The 23,447-nt window shown below is 45.8% G+C and overlaps 1 protein-coding gene across 3 annotated transcripts in view; it reads right to left on the bottom strand.

Annotated features, from left to right (window-relative positions):
* Positions 1-23,154, bottom strand: part of Arhgef28 (Rho guanine nucleotide exchange factor 28) — a 293,656-nt gene extending 270,502 nt beyond the window's left edge. The window contains exon 1 of one of the 3 annotated variants that reach the window (XM_057789428.1): positions 23,041-23,154. In XM_057789428.1, the coding sequence (XP_057645411.1) occupies positions 23,041-23,074 (34 nt within the window). In that variant the 5' untranslated portion in view covers positions 23,075-23,154. Of the gene's footprint in view, positions 1-22,808; positions 22,939-23,040 lie in introns of those variants that run through there. The other 2 variants (XM_057789426.1, XM_057789427.1) reach the window with 2 other exon arrangements.
* Positions 23,155-23,447: the final 293 nt, after the last annotated feature.

Raw genomic sequence — 23,447 nt, 5'->3', positions numbered from 1 at the left:
TTTAAAGTCACCCTTGGCTACAGAAAAAGTAGGAGGCTAGCCTAAGCTTGAGACTCTGTCTTAAAACAAAATTATTAAAACCTTTAAAAGGCAAAGTCATCATGCGGTAGGAAGAGGGAGAGAGGCCAGGGAGATGGCTCAGCAAGTAAAGATGCTTGCCACACAAGCATGGTGACTGGAGATCAATTCCCCCTCCCACTACAGGAACACATGTAAAAGCCGAAGGAAGTGACATGAATCTCTAATTCCAGCATTCCTATGACAAGATGAGCGGCAAACACAGGAAAATCAGCCTGAAGCCCGCTAGGCCAGTTAGCCTGTGGTACATGGTCCAATAGCAAGAACAAGAAGTATTCTGATACACATGCACGCACACGCACACACACACACACACATATACATACACACACGCCTCTGAGTAAATAAATAATTAGGGGGAGCAGTAAGAAAAGAGAACAGACTGGGGGTTCCAGCTTAGAGAAGGATGCCCACAGCCAAGGCCAGAACGGAAGCTATTCAAGTAGACACAGAGAATAGACAGGTTTCATTTCAGCCAAGTCTGGGATGTGGTTTGTGCCACATCATATCATAACCAGCCTCTAGCAGACACACACACACACACACACACACACACTTGCTGAGCCATCTCCCTGGCCTCTCTCCCTCTTCCTACCGCATGATGACTTTGCCTTTTAAAGGTTTTAATAATTTTGTTTTAAGACAGAGTCTCAAGCTTAGGCTAGCCTCCTACTTTTTCTGTAGCCAAGGGTGACTTTAAACATCGAATCCTTCAGCCTTTACCTCCTGATGCTGGGGTTACAGGCATACATTACCACCTCTGCCACCTTCTGCTTATACTCTTGTAGCCATAGGTCAGACTCTACGCTAACACTGGCATCCAGGGAGAAACCCAACAACAGGCGTCAGCGTCTAAGCCAATGACTGTATGTGCCCATGGGAAGGAGAAGAATGGGAAAAGGCAGGGGGTGGTGGTAGGGTGGGGAATGAATCCACATCCCAGGAGCCTCAAATTCTGCTGACCCTCTCCGTTTCTCAGGAAAGATAAGCAAAGGCAAAGAAAAAAACAAACACGATGGTGGTGGTGAAGGGCTCCACACTGTTCCGAGACTGGACGCTTCTGCTCAGAGTAGCTCTCTCTTACCCCCAGTATTATTATCTTAGCAATAATAGCACCCCAAATTGTTTAATGCATCTCACTTATTCTATTTCTTTACTATGTTTTCAGGGGAACAATTATGCATGTCAAAATACAATTCCATTTAAGTTTGGTTCAAAATGAAAATCAGTCAAGATGCTGAAGTTCATAGCAGTTTGGGGTTGGTTTGTTGTTGTTGCTGTTGCTGTTGTTGTTTGGTGGTGGTGGTCTGTTTTGCTTTGCCAGACAAGGTTACTGGAATATGCTAACTTTACAGAAATTGTATATTCACTTCACCTATTTTCTCTTTAATCAGCTAACTAATCCCTTTTCTTTCCCTTTAGCTATTTACAATAATTGTGTGTTTATGACACACGTGTGTGGTCTTATGCGTGCCGCAGGTGTGTGTGTGTGTGTAAGTGCAAGGTTAAAGGACAGCTCCGTGGGTCAGGTCTCCCCTTCAACCTTTACCAGGGCTCTGGGGACCCCACTCAGATTGCCAGGCTTGTGGGTGAGAGCTGCTAAGCATCTCACCAGCCTACAGATTCCACTGACTTCTCATGAAACAGCAGGAGAAGAAATCCTGCCCCTTCTCAATCGAAAACAACCACTAATGATTAGAAACCTTAACGACCTACTATACAAATGTCTTTTAAAACATGACTCAGAGATTTAAAATCTGAATTACAGTCTTTGTTGTTTTTTAAACAATGATACAAATTTTGACTCACCTTAACTGTATATGCAGAGACTAACTTTATATTCTTAGAGGAACTCTACTCAGTGACTAAAGTGACTTTCTTGTATAAAGAAGATTCTAATTCAGACTGTCTCAGTGCCCAGGGTTTATATCCTTAAAGCCTTCTTAGGTGGTTCAAAGACCAGTTGGTTTGGGATCCATTTCTCTAAAGCCAGAAAACACCATCCCAGATGACAGGGCTGAGTTCACACAGTATCACAGATAGCTGAACTCTGTGCTGTCGGTTCCAGCATCCAGCATGGGTGAGAAGATCCAAGTTTGCACAAGTGCCTGAGTTAGGTGTGGGAGCCCAGCATGCAGTGGGCACAAAACAAGGCAACACAGACACCAGCGATGTGACAGCATCCGGTAAGTGTCACTGAGGAAGCTCTTCACACCCTTACTCCAGCAAAGGGGACAGATGGTGGCTGACTGGCTCAGGATCAGGCGTCCTGGAGAATGGGAGCTGTGGGGAAGAGGAAGCAGAGGCGAGAAGGGAAGGTGCAAAGGAGAACAGAGTGCAAATGCAGAAAGGCTGGGTTTGCCAAGAGCTTCAGGGATCTGCTTGGCAGGATGCAGGCCAGACAGAAGCACACACCACCGAGGGCCATGCAGGCCTGGCAAGCTCTAGGAGCCAGTGATGCATTGTAGGTAGACAGCTGGCATGCCCTGCCATGCATTTTAGAGTCATCACCCTGAAAGTGGCAGAGAGGGGCCTGCAGAGGGCTAGAGAAAGGCAGAGGAGAACCTGGAAACGGGGGCTGAGATTAGGAAGCCATTATAACAGCCCAGAGAAACAGTGACATCTGAACTACGGGGAACACAGTTGAAGCCACAAGAAGGAATTGGCAAAAATAATAAGCATAACTTTTAGGTTTTTAAAGTAAACTTCAGTGTGAGCAGTGGTATTCAAAGTCAGGGGAGCCCTCAGAGTTTAAAATGCTCATTAGGAAACAAGGTTAGGAAGCACACCTCACACCTCTTACTATTTCAGTGCTTCATGTTGTAAATACAAAGCCCCCAGTGGCCACACAGAGTGGCACATTTAAACTAAACCAAGTTTTGTCTGTGGTCCTTACTGTCATTACCTATTTCACACCAAATGTTTGAACACACAGTTAAACTGCGTTCCCGAAATCACACAAGTGCACCCACGGTGAGCCTGGGCCATGCCAAACCTCCCTGAATTCACTCTGAAAACAGACACACATAATGTGCAAGGCTCAAGCGTGTAACTGGGAATGGCCACACTTAAATCCCACGCAATCACAATGTATATTAAGGGACCCGATTTAAAATGGGCTACAGTGGAAGCTTCCATAGATACCATTAACATACAATAGTGGCTGTCCGCAATGGCTGAGGCCTTAAGCCGGAAGATTGCTTTGGAGAACAGTGATTTCAGAAGTCGGTGATGGCACTGGATCCTGACTACATAGACTAATACTGGTTTTTAAAGTGTTTCTAAATTCTCTGCAGAAAACACATATCCCGTTATCTGCAGCTGGAGGTCAGGGAAGGGAGCATGCAGTTGTCCTTGGGAATGACACGGGAAACTGAAGGACCCAAGGGGACAGAATCACAGTCAATAACGAGCATGTCCAGAGTGGAACAAAAGTGAACAAGAAAACCCACGGGAGGAGCTGAATGAGAAATCTTGCTCAAGTTTCATGCACTTAACCATGCACGGGGACTCCCACGGTGTGTTAGCATGCTGGAAACAGGTACTGAGGGGTCAGAGTTTGGGGTCTACAGGACTATGCCAAGTCAGAAGCTTTTCCCTCTAAAAATTCACCTTGAACTGGAGCAGTTATAATTGACCAACTAGATGCCAATTTGCCTATGGAGTAAAAAATGGGGTTTTTTAAAAACTTGTATATTCTTCCTAGGAAGATTTAAGAAAAGTACATTAGTCAGATCATCAAACAAAGATAGTTACTGACCCTCCAAAAGGGAAGCAAGCACAAAGATGAAGGGCTGTCTTTCCCTTCAAGACAAATCTGAAAATGTAGCCTCAGAGAGATTTCCAGAATCATTAGACTAGAGCAGGTCCTCTTCAGGTCTCCTGAACATGAGGATAAGTAACCAAGTTTGAATTAAAAGAGACAAATGCTTGGGAACAATAAACCACTGTGTGTGTGTGTGTGTGTGTGTGTATTCATGATTGCATATTTGTGCATGCATATGTTTGTGTGTGTGCATGTTTGTTTGTATCTGTGTGTATGTTTGTGTGTATGCATGTTTGTGTGTGCTTACATGTTTGTCTGTGTGCACGTTTGTGTGTGTGCATGTTTGTACACATATGTGTGTATGCACATGCATATGTGCGTGTGTGTACATGTATGCAATGCTTGCTTCTGGGTGTGAGTGCAGGCATACACATAGCTTGAGGTACATGAGAAGGTGGGAGGGTTACCTTGGATGTTGGTCCATGCTTTCCCCCTTGTTTAAGATAGTCTCTTGTTCACTCTGCACACAAGAGACTAGCTGGCCAGCAAGCTTTCAGGAACCCTCCTATCTCTGTTCCTCACCTCATCACAGGAGCACTGGGATTACAGCTGCACACTACCAGGTCTGGCCTTCCACGGGTTCTGGGGATCTGAACTCAGTTCCTCATATTTATGTGGTGAGCGCTTCACCCATAGCCATCTGCCCAGCCCCCAGAAACTATCTTTTAATGGACAAGAAAGCAAGCACTGGCTGTTTAACCATGCCCACCCCCTCCCTAAACAGGACAGACATGCTCACATGTCACGTGTCAAATGTCTTCGACAGTAAGTCATTTTCCCCTAATAAAATGCTTCAGGAACTAAGTGGCCTTGTACTGTATCTAAGCAGTGGAGGAAAATAAGAACACCATCTTTGTGACCTTCAGCATAGAACCAGGCGGTCCTAGAATACAGGCACTCATTAGCCCTGATCTCTACACAACGGGCCTCTTTCAAATGCTCACCCGCTAATTTGAATTGGCTCTGCTGTTCTCTCCTCACGTCACTGAATGCAGAAGTGTTAGATTAACAAAGCAACTCGGGACCTGGCACGGAGCCAATAGGCCACAGTCTCTGTTCTCTCATCCATATGTACAGCAATAGTAAATCTATGCCTTAAATAATTTACCGCAGAGCGATCTGTAGCTCCTCTTTGTCTATGCACATGGCATTTAGACTTTGTGCAAGGTTTCCATCTACATCCTGGCTTGATCATCCGATTATCATTTTTAGCTAAGGAGCTGGTGATATCCCTTTCACAGGTCAGAGGACAAAGAATACAAAACACTTATCTAAAATTACACTAAGCCGGCCATGGTGGCAGTACACGTCTGTAATCCCAGAACTCGAGAGGTGGAGGCAAAGAGATCAAGAGTCTAAGTCCAGCCTGGGCCACATAATGAGTTCTTGGCTGTGCTGATACGAGAGCCTATCCCTGCCCCTCCCCCAAAAGGAGAAAACTAAAGTTACACTCGGTTTGGACCCCACTCTCCCGTTTAATTTCGAAAGACCAATTGCATTTTAAACGAATACACTAATAAATAAGGATTTGTCATACCGATATCTAGAGAATAAATCTTTAACTGGCTAACTGATGCCGTAAATCCTGAGCTGCTCCCTCTATAGAGAATGGCTTCATCATTTTTTTCCCTTGAACTTTTTAAAGGCTGTTAATATCAGCGACGTAGAAGGGAGCTCTGCTTAAACAGAATGCACGCATCGTGTGACGGTATACACCTGCAGAATCAGGCTGGGGCCAGGCTCGCCTTCCAGTCCAGTCACGACGGAAGAGCAAGAGCTGTCCGAAACAGACAGACAGACAGACAGAATCATAAGCACTGAACAGTCATTTGTTTGGCAATAGAAATATCCAAGCCTTAGCGTGAACATGGCATATACCTTTTCTTGTTTTTGTTTTTGTTTTTTTGATACAGGGTTTCTCTATGTAACAGCCCTGGCTGTCCTGAAACTCACTCTGTAGATCAGGCTGTCTTCAAACTCACAGAGATCAACCTGCCTCTGCCTCCCTAGTGCTGGGATCAAAGGCGTGCGCCATCACACCCAGCCGTGGTTCACAACTTTAATACCAGTACTCCTGAGGGAGAGCCAGCCAGATATCTGTGAGTCTGAGGCCAATCTATTACATCAATGGCATTCTGATATCGACACATTAAGTATACTACACAGAGCTAGCTTTCATAGAGACTTTGCACATCGTATATTCAATTGCACATCGTATATGCGTTGCTCACAGAATCACAGAAAGTAACAGATAGGGAAACTGAAGATTAAGGTATCACCGCTAGGTAGGTAGTCCTGTGACTGTATCTGCCTGACTCCTGCATGTGAAATACAGAGAAGAATCCAAGGAAGGGCTGGAGAAATGGCTCAGTGGTTAAGAGCATTGCCTGCTCTTCCAAAGGTCCTGAGTTCAATTCCTGGCAACCACATGGTGGCTCACAACCATCTGTAATGATGTCTGGTGCCCTCTTCTGGCCTGCAGACATACACACAGACAGAATATTGTATACAAAATAAATAAATAAATATTTAAAAAAAAAAAAAAAGAATCCAAGGAAGTAAGTCCTAGAACGGAAGAGATCATGCCCAGGCAAGCTCAGCCCCTGCTCTCATCCCTGAATCACACCTAATAATACTAATACTAATATTTAATAATACTAATGCCCCCAGCTTGTCATTTTCAAGAATGCTAGCTGCTTGCATGTGTGCCTCTCAACTTAACCAAGTTCCTTCCAGTTTAGACACTGACCTCCATTACAAAAGTAATACACTACAGAAAGGGTCCCCCACTATAACGCTGACATTAATCAGGCTGTTGACTTGGCAATACATTATACTCTTTTTGCACACATCTTTTTATCTCTAGATAGGAAAAAGGTTCAAACGTGAAAATTTATTATAGAAAGCTAATTATTAAAGACAGTCTAAAATTTCCTTTTAAAAACTTTATTTTATTTTTATTTTATGTGCACTGACATTTTGCCTTGGGCGTCCGGAACTGGAATTACAGACAGTTGAGAGTTGCCATGTGAGTGCTGGGAATTGAACCTGGGTCCTCTGAAGAGCAGCCAGTGCTCTTAACTGCTGAGCCATCTCTCCAGCCCCAGTCTAAAATTTCTACTAATATGTTGTGGTGGTCTGAATAGCCCCCAAAAGGAGTGGCACAATTAGTAGGTATGACCTTGTTGGAGGAAGTACGTTGATGTGGAGGCAGGCTCTGAGGTCTCATTTGCTCAAGCTTCCCTCAGTGTGACAGTCAGTCCACTTCCTATTGCCTACAAGTCAAGATGTAGTACTCTCAGCTCTAGTATCATGTCTACTTGCACGCCACCATGCTCCCCTTCATGATGATGGTGAAGTGAACCTCTGAAACTGTGAGACACCCCAATTAAATGTTTTCTCCATGGTGTCTCTTCACAGCAGTAGAAACTGTAACTAAGATATATGCATAGCAAAGCTGTCTCTAATTGCAAAGATGTCACCTCCTCCTCCTCTTAAAATTTAGTCTTTCGTGTTTCATGGGCCACAGTGTAAACTCCCATGCCTTTACATGTTAAGAAACACAAAGCTCCCAATTTGCAGCATGTAACGCACATCACAAAAAGCAAATGCTCCTGAAATCTGGAAAACCCTGCTGTTTTTCATTATTAGTTATCTGTTGTATACTTGCCCTTACTGTGTGCAAAGCACTGGACTAGCACACAACCATAAGTACAATCCCTAGACTCTCACACATACAAAATACTTTTAAAGAAACATAAAGGAATAAAGGGCATTTGGGGACTGTGGCAATAGTGCTTACTGTGCAAGTGTGAGGACCTGAGTGAGATCATCCAGAACCACATACAAAAAGCCAAGTGCAGCCGGGTGGTGGTGGCGCACGCCTTTAATCCCAGCACTTGGGAGGCAGAGGCAGGCGGATGTCTGTGAGTTCAAGACCAGCCTGGTCTACAGAGCTAGTTCCAGGACAGGCTCCAAAGCCACAGAGAAACCCTGTCTCGAAAAAACCAAAAACCAAAAAAAAAAAAAAAAAAAAAAAAAAAAAAAAAAAGCCAAGTGCAGTGACATGTGCACAGGTCCAGCAACAGATTCAAAAAATGACGTAGAGAGTAACTGAGGAAAACACTCAACATCAGACTCTGGCTTCCACAGGCATGTACACATACATGTATGCATACACCCACACACACAGGCACACACATATATATACACCAAAAAAATGAACAAAGAATGGCAGGAAATATAAACCAAAAAAAATTATATTCTGGCAAAGAAGAAAAGTACTTCGTAAATCACTACATTTAAACCACGCACTTAAAAAGTCAATAGAATTTACAAAGTGTCTTTATTATCATGAAGTTTATTTTATTTAAATTTACAGATACATATTTTTTTTCTAGCCAGAAACTCGAATGTTCAAAGGCAAACATGGAATGGTCTCATCAACTGCACAAGTTGTTGAGTTAATGACAAAAATCATCTTTACATATGTCTGTGAAATGTCTTAACTTATAAAAAAGATGATCTCTTGATTCTGTCAAAACCTATGTCTAAACCATGTAGAAGACGGAGCTGGAGCTGACCTGGAAACCTCCTCCCTGATGCCTAAGCTATCAAAGTATCTGAAGGTTCTATGCAAGCTGCCAGGAGAGAAAAATAATTAAAAGTCTCACCTATATGTAAAGTTTACAGACCAGAACAATGACCAGTACAGAAAAATACATCCAAGGGTGGAAAAGTAGCATTATATATTTAGGGGTAACCAACAGTTACCTAACTGGACCCCCACTCACCAGAAGAGAATTCATACCTGTACTGTAAACCTAGCCAGGCACCTGTGGTGGATAAGGCCATGGAACCTAGAAAAGGATCTTTTATTGCCACTTTCCGAAACCAGTGCAATTCAAAATTCCTAAAAACACAGATACGCTGGTAAGTGTAGCTCTCCCTGCTCGTTATAGAAGCTTCTTTGTGCAGACAGAGACCACCACAGGAATCCACAACTGCTTTAACTATGGAGATCGGTTGACCATGAGATGTCCAGCCCCAGTGGGTACATCTACAACATGACTTGAGGCGCAGGGAGAAAAGCAGAAGAGGAAGCGGAAAGACTGTAGGAGTCAGAAGGTCAGAATGGCTGCTGGGAGATGGTGTCTTCTACATAAGACAGGAGCTGCACCATGAGACCTTAACGACATGATGACCTAAATAAGACCTGCTCATCGCCGACACTGGCTGACATTCTAATGCGGACGGGGAAATTCTAACAAGATTCCACACCCGGATGAAGAGCTACAGTCAATTAATTGCTGCTAAGAGAGAATCAGTCTTCTCCGGATCTAGACCCCTAATAGGTGATCCAATCCCAAGTGCTCAGCTCAAAACATAGCAGGTTGTATTTTTATGCATTCATGTGCATGTGTGTGTTTGTGTGTGTGTGTGTGTGGTGCATGTGTGTGTGTGTGGTGCATGTGTGTGTGGTGCATGTAGCAATATAAACTAAAGAAGAGATCATGAATTTGAGAGGGAGTGAAGGGGTAACATGGAGAAATTGGAGGGGGAGGGGGATATAAATGATATAAATGTAGTATTGACAAATGAAATTCTCAAAAAACAAACCAACTAAATGTAAAAGGAGAAAGGCAGCTTCTGATCTGTTTAGTTTCAAAGTCCCTCATGCCCATTGTAAAAATAATTATTGCTTAGTTACATATGGATACACACACACAATAATAGAAAAACAAAAACCATCCTTAATCTCTCCACAGATGACTCTGGGAACAATGCTTCACATAAATTCAGCCTTAGCTATAATCTGGCCAAAGCCACGTCTGCAAATCCCTTTGGAAAATCCTACGTGCTGGGTCCATAAAGATCCACTCTCCAGACAAAGGCATCCTGACTGGACACGTCCAAAATAGCTCTCAAAGGCAAACAAACAAAAGTCACCGCGCGCCAGTCGCTCCCAAGAAGGGAGAAGAGGAACCTGAAAGGCTATCGGCTGGGGAAGTCAACCACATATTTGGAATTCTACAGGAATAAGCTAGCAACAAGAAGAAAACAGGCACCTGGCAGGAAAAAATGCGAAGGAAATTATTGAGACATGATACACTTCCTGTCAAAACAACACGCGAGGTGGTGACTCATTCCATCAGCATCTTCTAGAATCTGTGCAACTTTCAATGTTCCATAAGTTCAACCATTTGACCGTGGTGCAGAAGGATTTTGTGGGTTTTGCTTCAAATACTAATCTATTTATGTCACCCTGTGCCCAAAACACATAGAAAGCAGAGTGTACTCCCTGTGTCTCCATAGCCATGCCCCTTCTTGTCACCAAGGCGAGATAGTGCGGTGTCAATGGCCTTCCTTTGTTTACTTTTGGCTTGAGCTGTGGCCTTCGGTGCTCTTCAGTCTAAAGGAGTGCTTAGCCAAAGAATGGAGCGCTGCCCTTCAGCGACAAAACGTGATCATCAGCTCACTGTTGACACACCAAGAGAGCCACCAGGATCTTTATCAGACACCTTCAGAATCTGTCAAACTGATAGCATTCCCAAGTATCGGAGGTCAGAAAAACACAGAACTAGAGGCTTCCATAGATTCTCTCCGCACCCACCGCTGGGCCATCTCGCCAGCCTTTCAGATGAATTTAAGACGCAGGGCCATTATAAATGAGCAGGTTGTCAAAATAAGTTTAAGTTAGTTGGGCCTGTGTTTTGACTTTCGTGTGTGTGTTTACGTGTGTGCTGCCAGCGGGTGAACCCAGGGCCTTGCATATGCTAAGCAAGCACTCTGCCACCGGGCTACAACAATCCCTAATCTAAACTGTTAGACATAATTCTGCATGATAATACCCAAACTTTTCTCCTCCACAAATAGCTACTGGAGCCCTTGCATTTATTTCCAAGGCCAACTTTGAAAGTTTTAAAGTCTGGGCAAAGAGGACCATGTGTGACCATCTTAAGGAAAAACAAAACAACAACAGTGGTTTGGCTGAAATCCTAACGTCCGGGGTTCCTCCAGCTTCACTTAGGAGCTAAGGTGAAGTGGTCAAATTTTCACTCTGTTCCTTCACTGCTGTCTTCCTGTCTGTGCTCTTTAAAGTTTTAGGCTATTCTATGTATGTGTACGTGTGCCTGTGTGAGTGAATGTGTACAGGTACGCAGGTGCCTGCAGGGGCTGGAAATGGGCATGAGATGCCCTGGACTAGAGTTAGGGGAAGTTGTGAGGAACCTGACATGGGTGCTGGGAACAGAACTCCAGTTCTCTGCAAGAGCAGCAACTGTTCAGAACCACTGAGGCATCTACCCAGCCCCACACTCTTGTGTTCCTATTGTAACCAAAATTTTACCATACAGAATTCATTTACAACACCATGATTGAGGGGGAAAGGGGGCAATATTTGATGCCTATTCTACCAAGCATGGCTTCAAGAAAAAAAAATTAAAAGTGGCTTCACTCAGACTGCTGAAATCACCCTGTGCACACCATCTCCACACCACTGCCTCTCACACAGCAGCACAGGGGCTGATTCAGCAGCCCTGAGAACCCGAGTGAATCGGAGGCCTCCTATTGCTGGTCCCCCAGAGCCCCACATATGTCTCCAAGTAATTATTAGCCACACTCAGTGAAGGCTCAAATTCAAATAGAACCTCCACAAAAACTCCCTGGAGTGGGAACGCTTTAAAAAGAACTTCTAGCCGGGCGGTGGTGGCGCACGCCTTTAATCCCAGCACTTGGGAGGCAGAGGCAGGTGGATCTCTGTGAGTTCGAGACCAGCCTGGTCTACAAGAGCTAGTTCCAGGACAGGCTCCAAAACCACAGAGAAACCCTGTCTCGAAAAAACAAAAAAAAAAAAAAAAAAAAAGAACTTCTAGGTGATTAGAGAATTTCGAAGTCCTACCCCAACCCCAGCAAGTCAAACCCCAAATAGAGCAAGGTCAGGTTCCTGCCCTAGTGTCTAAAGCAGTCATGAAATAGAATATCTCAAACTTGAACTATTCTACAAGGTAAAGGGATGCCAAGCTTTAAACCATGGTTCCTTATGAGTATAATTTAGGACTTTTTATATTGATCATCGAGAAGCACATGATAAACTAGGTTTTAGAAATTTGTTACACCAGGCATGGTGGCCCACACCTTAACCTCAGCACTCAGGAGGCAGAGGCAAGAAGATCTCTATGAATTCACGGCCAGCCTGGTCTACATAGTGAGCTCCAGGCAGCCAAGGCTACACAGTGCGAACCTGTATAAAAAGAAAGATCACATCTTGAGAGGAAAATTGGGCTGAAGGTGGTGAAAAGAAAAAGGAAAGAAGGAAGAGATGGAATGATCTATTATAAACGTTCTCACTTTGTGAAAAACTGGTATTTATCAAAAATGTCCTGCATTTCAGGCCATGTTTTCCATCGAGCCTAAAAGCAGTGTGGTACATTAGATTCTGCTGCTAAAATGAAATTAATATCTATCTCCAGTCATCTTAGAATTCAATTAAAGTAATTCCTGGATTATTACTGGCTCATTCCACCTGGCTACTCAGGAAGGGCTCTAACCAAAACGTCATGAGCTTCTGTGACAGAGTCCTCCCTGAGAACCAACAGTCCTCCCCTGTGAAGTGCAATGCTGGATGAGCATCTTCAATCCCAGCTTCATGAACATGTGCATGAAGCCAGCCAACGCGCTCTGGGAACCAGACCCTATGCCAGTAGTGCACGAAGGTTTAAGGCACCATCCTCCCTCCAGAAAGCTTGAAAGTGGAGCCAGGCCTGGTGACACGGACCTGTAATCCCAGCTGCTCTAGAGGCAGAGATAGGAAGTGTGCAAGTTCAAGGCCTGCCTGAGATGAAAAGCAAGTTTGAGGCCAGTCTAGGCAGCTAAGGGGAACCCTGCCTCAAGATAGACAAAGTCAAAGGGGGGGCTAGAAATGTGGGCAGGGTAGAGCGCTTGCCTTGCATGGTGCCCTAAATTCAGCCACCATTATCTATCCTTCAGTCACTGGGGTAGTTGGGAGGGGGTGGTGGGACCTGAGAGATGGAGTGCACAGTGGGATGGGACAGCACCAAACCCTTGGATTTCAGATGATATCATCAAAGCCCAGCGAGGTAACATGACCCATATAAGATTTCAATACAAAATTTCAGTTCTGACCCAACCCGAGGCATACCCAAGACTGGAAATACTTCTAATCCCTTCCTCCTGCAGATCAGCTAGTCACCAGCCGTCAAACCCAACTCACAGTAACCAGACTGTTTCCAAATCATTTACTCCGCATATCTTACCTACTTCCTATTTCTCCTGCTGCATAGCCACTCCTGGGGAATGATAGCTAATAAAAATAAAAACTTCTGCCAGGAACGCAGAAGGAAAAAGAAAACCTGGCTCTTCGGGCCAGAGAGATGGTTCTGTGGCTAAAAGCACTCACTGCCAAGCCTGACGACCTGAGTGCAAAATCCGGGATACTCATGGTGGAAGGAGAGAACCGACTCCTGCAAGCTGTCCTCTGACCTCCTCATGAACACCACGGTGCATGCCTATACATACACATACATGCATGCATGCATACATACATACAAACACAACTATGTATATACATATACCAAAATAGTAATATTTTTAAGATTTAAAAATCTCTTCTAGTGGCTGGAGAAAGAGCTCTTGCAGAGGACCTGGGCTCTGTTCTCAGCACCCACATTGCATGCAGCTCACAGTGGTCTAACTCCAGTTCCAGGAAGTCCAATACCCTCTTCTGGACTCCTCTTCCGGCACATACATGGTACATATAAATACATACAGGCAAAACACTTGTACACACCAAATAATTAACAACAACAAACAAAAACTGTCCTAATGAATCAATCTCCAAAGAAGACTTAGTACTCTATCAAGCTATCAAGCTTAAGCTGGTCATGGGTCCTTAAGCTAGCTCAGCCTCATGTCTGTTAAACGTGGAAGCAAAATACACAGTTAACCATAATGATCCAGTGGTTTGGAGTGTTCAGTGCTATTGGGAAGGCACCTCGGGTCCCTACTGGCATCTCACTATAAGATTTGTTTTGTTTTGTTTTTGTTTTATTGCTTTTTGAGATAGGGTTTCTATGGGTAACTGTCCTAGCTGTCCTGCAGCTAGGTCTTGAAGACCAGGCTGGCCTTGAACTCACAGAGATGCTTCTGCCTCTGCCTCCCAAGAGTGCTGGAATTAAAGGCATGCACCACCACCGCCTGGCCCATATTATAACATTTTTTAACACCTCTAGAAGGTTAAAAATGAAAGGGTGTGTGTGAAGGCTTTGTCTCATAATGAACAAATTTTTGTCCAAATTCTGACCTTTGAACTAAACATCAATAATATCTTCGCATTGTTTCTTCTCGATGAACAAGCTTTGGATTTCCCACAAGCACCTCACATGACAACCTGGAGTGACCAGAAACACACTACTGAGAGACAGACTTACTTCTACTTTCAGGGGTAAGAGCGCTTGTTATAAGCAAGAAGACCTGAGTTCAAATCCCCCCCTTGAGGACCAATAAACCCCAGTGCTGCGAAGGATGGAAACAGGAGGATCACTGGGGCTTGCTACTCATCATCCCAGATTCAGGTTCAGTGAATGGCTCTGTCTGGAAGGAATAAGGCAGAGAGTGGACAGGACACCTAACATTTTCCTCTGGGCTCAGCATGTGTGCAGGGGTGGATACACATCCAAAAAAAAAAAGCAAACAAACAAATTAATTATGGATCTGAGACTATAGCTCAGTGATAGAACATTTACTCTGTGTGCACATGGTCCTGGGTTCAATTCACAGCAAACACACACACACAAGCACATGAAGACACACACAACTCTAGTAAAGCCCTAGTTAAAGATCTTATGCAGGAAACCTGTTCAGTCTCTGGGGGCTGTGATAACTGATACAAAAGCCCCTTCCAGAACTCTATTCCTGATAACTTTTGACAAATTGAAATTTTGGTGGCTCTGAAAAGCAGCATTCGAGAGCTAAGCGACCTACACATGACAATGGCTTTCTGAAGGACAAGGCAGCCAGGCTGCACTCAACCACAGCCATAAACCGGGGCCTTAATTTTCACCATCTCACACCATCTGAATCCGCCTCCACCAAACATTACTCACAATTAAATCACATCTAAAACATCCTCCCAGGGTTCAAGCAGAAGGGTGGGGAGTTCAAGGTCATCTTTAGCTTCATCTACTGAGATCAAGGCCAACTTGGGCTCCCGACCCACTTTCAAGAACAGAAATGAGGGAACTGTGCTCCTAAGAGTTGGGTCAGGCAGGATGGAGCCCAAACAACCCTGAATTCTTTCAACAAAATGTTCGTCTCAACTTAGTTTATAAGCGAGGGTGTCAAAGGGCAGAGCCTTGTGCGGGTGACAGAATGGAGAAGAAAGCCAAGGACACGAGGAGAGCTTGTCTGCTTAGACTTCGTCTTATTCAGAGAGAGGTGATGTTTTGATCAGAAAGGAGAGGGAAAGGAAGGTCTCTAACTCTCCCTGCTATGCAGAGCACCTGCCTCGCATATGTGGGACCCTAAGGCTTGGAGATCTTTTGACTATAATCCATGGGGAACCATGGAAAAGAGCAGAGGAGTCAATCCAGGAGGGAAGCACTGCCATTACAATCTCCAAAGGCAGAGCCTACAGAGTCTAGGCGGAAGGCATTCCATGTTGCTCCCGAATAAGGTTCTGGAGAGCATGGAGGGGGCTGATATGCAAGAACTTCAAAGAGAAAGACTTGGAGCCAATGGGGCTCTCAACAATAAGTTACTTGAGAACCAGCCCCATGACCCTGGGTGGAGGCAAAACAGATACAGTGTACATCCTTGTGACAAGGAGGATTAACAGTGAGGTGCTGATACAAATGGCAGCCATTAGTTCCCTCTGCCTGACACAGCCTATCATCTCTCTGAAGAAGTCTGTGGAGACACCCATTTCACTCCACCTCAACTTTAGCCTAAATGGCAGGGGTTTGTATCCTAAAGATTACAGTTGTGAATGTGATAATTTATTAACACACTAACCATTTTGGAAAGGGTAGAACAGTCATACACAAGGAAGTAAATCCAAGAGAGATAAATATCTCTGAGGACTACAAAGGTGACCGCGAGCCTGTGAACGAGGTGCGGCTCTGCCGTAACACACATTGACCGGAGCTTTGTAATTACAAGATGGTTATAAACTTCAAGGATCAATTGCATGGCTCACAAGCACCGCAGCTGCAATGTCATTGTTTCCAGGGCTCTGTGGGAACAAATTTAGAGACTAGATTGCTAAACCCTTATAACAGATAGATCCAGATGGAGGCTAGCCGTTCAGGTGACTTGAACGGCCTGACCCTAAATCTGAACAGCAGCTGATCATCCCCCATGAGCTGGGAGCTGAGGGGACTGTGGTTCTGCTGCACTCCATCAGATGTCGTCGGCAAGAAGCACATTCTGAGAAGAAGGTGGCGGATTGAAACATTCAGCACAGTAAGAGAATTCAAAACCGCATATGTCATCAATTTTTAGAAATGTCCTTACAAGAGCAATTGTTCAGAATGGCCTGCCTGCGGCAGAATCGTGGTGAAGTTGGCTGAGAGAAACACCAAGGGAACATCATTCGGTGTTCAGCAACCTCAGCTTCCCACAGACCAGACTGTCTTTACTGCCTAGACGCTCTTCACTGTACTGGGACAGCTGGTTAGCCATTTGGGGGTATGTTATGTGGGTGAGATTGCACTGGCAGAGACCAGACAGAAACTTCCAGGTGTCCGTCAATCTAAAGACTCAGATTCCATCAAGAACTTCAGTTGCTTCTCCTGGCAGAAAGAAACCACTTCTCGAGAGAGGTCCACAGAGCGGCCCTGATACATCAGGAAGGATAGCTGTCTGCTTCCTTTCTGAGCATCCCTGCATCCCAGTGGTTTCTAATGTAATCCAGACACAATACACAGGAGCACACCACTGCTAGTCTTTATGGAGATGTTGAAGACTGGAAAGACTTCGGATGATTATTAGCAAAATATTAATCAACTAACACATGTGCACTGTACTTTAAGCTCCTACAAAATAGCCTAAATCAGGATCCCTGCCACCATTGGTCATCTAGTCAGGCTGGGACACTGAGAGTCACACAGAAACACACAGCAGGCCCAGTGCCTGGTGGCAAGGGATCAGTGAGAAGGACCAGCAGGATAGTGACAAGGGCTCGGACAGAAAGGCAGCTCTGGGGCTATTAAGTTAATCAAAGGCCTCCAGTGTTTGAGCTGGGCATCAAGGATTACAAGAGGTTCTATCTCAGGAGGAGAAGAGGCCTCCTGTGAATAAAGCCAAGCTAGAAATGGAATCACTTCTCGGTACCAAAGGGCTACCAGCTCCCTAACCCTCACAGATCTTAAAAATTCCAAGATGCTCAAGGTTCACAGACACTGGTGTAGTATTTGCATGTAATCTGTGAACTTCCTGCGTGCTGGATACTTTCTAATAATCAATGCAATGGCAATACTATGTGCATACTTGTGGCCCAATTTTATGCAGGTGATAACAGCCAGGAAATAATCGGTACATATTAGATACAGGATTAACTTGCAACCCACAGTTCACTGGACCCAGGGAAGCAAAACGGTGAATACAGCTGGCCGACCATATACAGCAATCATTCCGCATGGCTGGTGGAGGCAAAGTGTTCACCAAAACAGACACCAGAGGATTACTGGCATGCCAACGGCATAGAAGGAAAACCATGGGAAGAGGTAGGCACTGCTCCCTTCTGAAGACACCGTAGGATGAAAAATGCCAGAAACAGCTAGGAAGGTGGCAAATTCAGCTCACGCTGGAGCGACCTCTTTTTCAAATGATGTCAGGTCCATCTGAAATGATCCCAGTGAATAGAATATCCCAGGTTTGAAATCCTGCAGGAGGGGCTCAGAAAGAATTGTCCACAATCCCATCCATCAGAGGGAACCCTGGACATTCTAAAACTCTAGCATTTGGGTATACATCTAACCATGAGGTCGGTGGAGCAAGGAAAAGGGGAACAGTTGAGAAAGAACCAAGTGGCGATGCACAAGCAATCAGCCAGAGTGCTTACAGGGAAAGGCAGAACCAAGGATCATTTGCCTGAACCACGCAGCCCTGCAGAAATGCCGTAGAAGTCCTTCATGGGACTGACTTCCTTTGCTCCAGAATTTATCTGTACCATGAAATTAAAGAAACAATCAGCTTATCATTTCTTCTCAGTGCCACACTTTCCCACAAGGGGCCCAGGTAGCCCGCTGACCCATGCACGTGGGATCCAGACTTCCTTGTCGGCAACCTCGTGGGACTAAGTCCAGAAAGATAACCTTAGTCTTTCAGTGCACTGACTGTAAATGCTTATGACCACAGCTGCAGCCACAGTGCTGGCCTGGAGACCGTGCATGCCCAGCCTTGTGGATTACGGCCAGAAAAGCTGAATGGACTGAGACTCCGAGCACTTATAAATTTCAAGACGGCACAGAATGTTCGAACTGAGAAGATCTTAGAGACCATGGGTCTCATCCTTTCTGGATGAAGCAAGACCAGAAATGACTCCTACTTGCCCAAGGTCACACAGATGGGAAGTTATGAAGAGGTCTATGCCTGCTTTAGATTCCCAGCCAAGGACAGTTTGCCCTGGATCACACTGACCTCTTACTGCCTTTCCAGCTGGAAAGCAGGCAGGTGCTGGGGACCAAACCCAGGGCCTCACAAGCTGGGCTTGTGTTCGATCTACCACTAAGCGCCACCTCTAACCAGTGCCACTCTATAAATGCTCCATTGCCATTTGTTGTCAATGTCCACCAATTTGTGACACTCCATAGTTTATCTCATCAACCAATGAGGCACGTTACTGTTAACCTGGTTTCACTTTTTTTTTTTTAAACTCAGTACGCATGCTGGGCAAGGTATTCTACCACTGTGGATTATGTCCTGCCCTTGTTATTTCCTTTTCAAAAAACAGAAAATCTGAGGGAGAGAGTGGTCACAAAGCCAGGACAAAGACAGGTATAGTGCATTGTGGCTTCAAAGTCTACACTCGAAAACATCTCATTAGACTTTATGACATATGAATTCTTTATAGAATGAGGAAAAGAGGGTAAGCATGAACACCACAGGCATGATTACCAATGCCGTAATGAACTTAAAATCTATCTGCTTTTAAAGTGTTCAGCCTATCTCACGAGCTGACTAGATGGCTCAGCAGATGACGGTGACTCGCTCCCAAACCTGATGAGCTAAATTCAGTCCTGAGAACTCACATGGCAGAGGGAAGGAACTGATTACTAAAAACTGCAAAGCTGCCCACTGACCTCTACATGTGTGCACATATAATAATACATACATTCATACATGCATACATACATATAATTTTAAAAATTCTCTTGGTCATGCATTTGAACTTTAAATTCCTATTACATGTGTTTATTTGCTTGTTTGTTTCGTGTGTGTTTCTATGCCTTGACTCAGGTGTGGAGGTCAGAGGAAAGCTTTCAGGCATTGATTTTCTCTTTCCACCATATTATCTGGCTCAGCAGCAAGCACCTTCATCCTCTGAGCCACCTCGCTAGCCCTCAATTATCTACTTGTTCAGGAAATGTCTGGATACATGTTTGATGGGACTATAGAAAGCATGCTAGCATTTCAAGTACATATTTTTCTCAAGCTCAGTCGTCACAAGAAGCTTGCCCCTTGCCAGAGGTAGGAAGTGACTCGCCTGCTGGTTTGGAAGGGTCTCTTCTGGGCAAGCTTAAGTTACTGCCCGCTGCCTGCTTTGGTGGCCCTCCCCCACAACACATGCACACATACACACACCCTTCCGTTCTTCATGGAACATCATTTTTATGTTAGCTTTCCACTGAAATCAAATCTCAAATTAGTAATAGCTGAACTGAAACCAGAGACTGAACCTCTAAAGATTAATAAAATATATTTTTGATAAGATATTCAAACCCAACATCACTGGAATAAATAACCAACATTCGATTATATATTTTTCACTTTCCCTCTTACTAAAGAAATGATGTCAAATCTCATTATCTCGCTTACCCAGGAGAAGAAATCCAGGAGCAATAGCAGCTCAAATAAGCAAATTACAACTGTATCTAAGATCAAATTTCGGGGAGAAAATGGAGTGCATTAAGAAGATATACTGCCACACAGACTCATTTCCCCGGCCAGATGTCTTCATTGTGGAACAAGCAAACGTCCATTCTGCAAAGAGGAACAATCCTAAAAACACAAGAGCCACACAAGTGTCACCCTGTTGCCTGAAGTTAACCACCCAGGCAAGGAAAGCCAAGGGCAGTCACAGGTACACAGCGACCCTCAAATTTGCTGACTGGCTGAAAAGTGAAGAAAGTTTCCACAGAGCGTGAGGCACGTGGCCCAAGCAACAATGCTTCGCATTTCGACAACATCTTTTCAATACCGTCACAACAGCGATGGAACCAGCTACCAAGGACTGGATGAAATGGCAGACTATAATCTATCTGCTCCAGAAAAGAAAAACGAAACAAAACCTCTCCTTTGCTTACCTGACCTGCACCTGGTAAGCAAGAAAACATCTCTGCACTCAGCGTTGCCTAAGCAAGAGATTCGGACCCAAACCCACTGGGCGGCAAAACGTTTCCAGTGCAAAATACCCTGTGTTTCAAATTCACTACTGTTTTTGATTTAGCACCCTCCGTAGAAGCTGCCCAACATGAGCTAACTCTCCAGGGGGAACAGGCCCAGAGCTACTCTGTCCCACTGACAGTAACACGGGTACCATTGCAATGAAACCAAATCTACACTCCAGAGCTGTCCTATCACCCAGGACATTGAAGCATAATAAAATTACAGCCATCCGGGACTTCAAGAGTAATTTGGGCTCTATTTGGCTCCCCTACCCATTTACCAGCATAAAAGGGGTTTCCAACATTTACATTATGAATCTTTCCTCTTGGGAGTCAAGACTCGACCACAAACTCTGGCAGACATTGGTTAGAGCCTAAGTACAAATTTTATACAAAACGCTTAATCTTAAAGTAGCAGTACATCCCGGCACTTGATACCACTCAGGTTTTCGCTCTTCTCACATGGTATACTAAAGGAAAGAAAGCCACGTGTATCAAAGCACCTCTGAAATGCCTCTCCAGTGGAAGTCTTAGCCACAAGAATGGTTTCTTAGGAAAACACAATAAGAAAATACTTCAGAATTCTCCAAAGCACCCCCATGATTTAAAAGAAAAATGTATTGAAACCCTAGATGGGCTAATGAAATTTCACAGAACCTTCATTACCTACTGATTTCCTTTCTGCGCCTTGAAACATTTCTTAACTACTTAGAGGGCAGATGGCACTTCAGAGGAAAGTCCCATAACACACCTGTTAGGGAACTGGCTCACCATTGGCTCGGCTGTGCGGCCTTGATAAGAGAGAAGCAGGCAAAGGCAGCGCGAACACTGATTCTCTGTTCTCCTCTCAAGTCACATTAGCCAGAACACTCCCGCGAGCTCCAGACCCAAGAACTAGTTCTGTGCCTCAGTTTCCCTACCCACTATCACCCCTAAGTATCAGGTGTGATACTATACAAGTTCTATAATCAACATAATTACACATAATCACCTATAAAGTCCCCATCAGAACATTAATTACATTGAAATGCTGTCAGAGTACAACTTCCAACGGCTTTTGCAATATTCTCTACTTTCAAATATTCCAACGGAGTTTTAGCTTGACTATTCATAAAGATTAGACAAACCCCTATTTGTTTTAACAACGTCCACATAAAAAGCCAAGGCAGACGTATGGAAACCTTCCCTAGGCAAGGTTAACAGCACTTGGATTATCGCGTCCAAAGCAGATCCTACAGAGCCTAACTAGGGCGAGCCTTTGATTTTGCTTGTGCTGTGAGAATAGGGTTTCATTCACAGACAGCTTCGGGGCCCAGGAACAGAAGAGGACAAAACATAGAAAAGCAGCGAGTCCATTCTTTATAACTATTTCTTGATATAGAATCAATGTGCAGAACCAGTGGTCAGTCTCCACGACTTGGAGCACCTAAAGACTGGGACTCCAGCAGAGGTCAGAGAGCCAAAAGCTGGCAAACACAGATGTTGCCCTTCCCCCGGGCCCACCCAGTTGTAACCAATTGGCGGGCGCTGTGGGCTCCTAAAGTAGTCTCCCTTAGAAACCTGACTGGTGTCTGGGAAACGAGAGCTGGGTTTCCTGGGTGGTCCGAACACCCAGTGTCCACAGGGCTCACAATAAGCGAGAATGCCTTCTCCGCCCGTGACCCCTACCACCCACACGGGTATTCCAGCGAAAACCCGTGAAACAAGTGCATGCATTCCCACAAAACCCTAAAGGCCCCTCCCAAACAAGATAACTGTAGATGCTTTTGTAAACTCAGCAAACGTTTTCCACAGAAATAAATGTCCTGAGCTTGGGACTGACCAGCAGTCTGGGGTCCCCCAAGCACCTGAACCCCGGTCAATAGCACAGATGGAAAGAGGGAACCCTGGCTCTCAAGACGCTCCCTTCTCCGCCACCCTCATGCCATTGATTTCCACCGTTCGCTGTGAGCTGCGGTTGAACTCCCTCACCCTCCGCCCCTTCCCACCCCGTGCCCGAGGGAATGAGGGGTGGCCGCTGCCTCCGCCCCGGTGCGCTCCGCCACTGCCGCCTCCGACCCCGCAGCACCTAGCACTTGTTGCCTTGCCCCAGAGACCAGGAGGCGGCGCCCATCCCTCCGGCTGCACAGCGGGCAGGGTGCAACCTCTCGCCACCTCTGCGGACCCCTGCGTCCTCGGAGACCCTGGAGAAACTTTGTCCCCTGAGAACTCAGGTGGGCAAACTTCACCCGGGGCTGCGGAGAGACAAGAGGGATGGCTCTCCCGCAATCAGCCTTTACCTGGAGCTGTGGCCCGAGAACGCCCGGAGCCCTGGCCAGGCGCTGTCCCCGCGGCCTGCCGAGGGCTACACACCGGCCAGCGTCGCCCGGAGCGAGCGGGGAAGCCGGTCCCCAGCTGCCCACGCCCCTCCGCTCCGCTGGTCGCACCGAGGGGCGGAGTCACCGCTCCCCGCTCGCCCGCCGCGCCCACAGCTGGGGCCGCCCCCGCGCCCCCCAGTTCCCGCCTGCCCACCTCCGGCCTGCCGGGCTCGCCGCCACCTCCTCATCACATGGCCGCGCCCGCCACCGGCTCCAGGAGGAAACCTGAAGCTGCTGTGACTCCGCCGCCCCCCCTCCCTCCGCGGGGCGGCGGCCGTTCGCCTCGGCTTTCCTCCCGCGGCGGGCACGGAGCGGGACCTGCTGGGCCAGGGCAGGGTTGCACCCTAGCGGCGGCGCCCGCTCGCCCCGGGGCCTCCACGCCCTGGTGGCGCCGGAGGAAGAAGCTGGCCTGTCCGCTCCTAAGGGGAGCAGTGCCAGGCCCTAGGGAGGCTCGGGTTGTCCTCAGCCTAAAGCCACCACACCCGGGACATAATAGCACCCGGGTCTGTTACAATAGGAAGTACTATTTTAAAAGCAGCAGTCCTCTTAATTCATGGGGAT

The sequence above is a fragment of the Chionomys nivalis genome, chromosome 15 (genome assembly GCF_950005125.1).
Source record: "Chionomys nivalis chromosome 15, mChiNiv1.1, whole genome shotgun sequence".
NCBI classification, from domain to species: domain Eukaryota; kingdom Metazoa; phylum Chordata; class Mammalia; order Rodentia; family Cricetidae; genus Chionomys; species Chionomys nivalis.
Note: the sequence above shows the minus strand (reverse complement) of the source record. Positions and strands in the feature narration are given on the sequence as shown.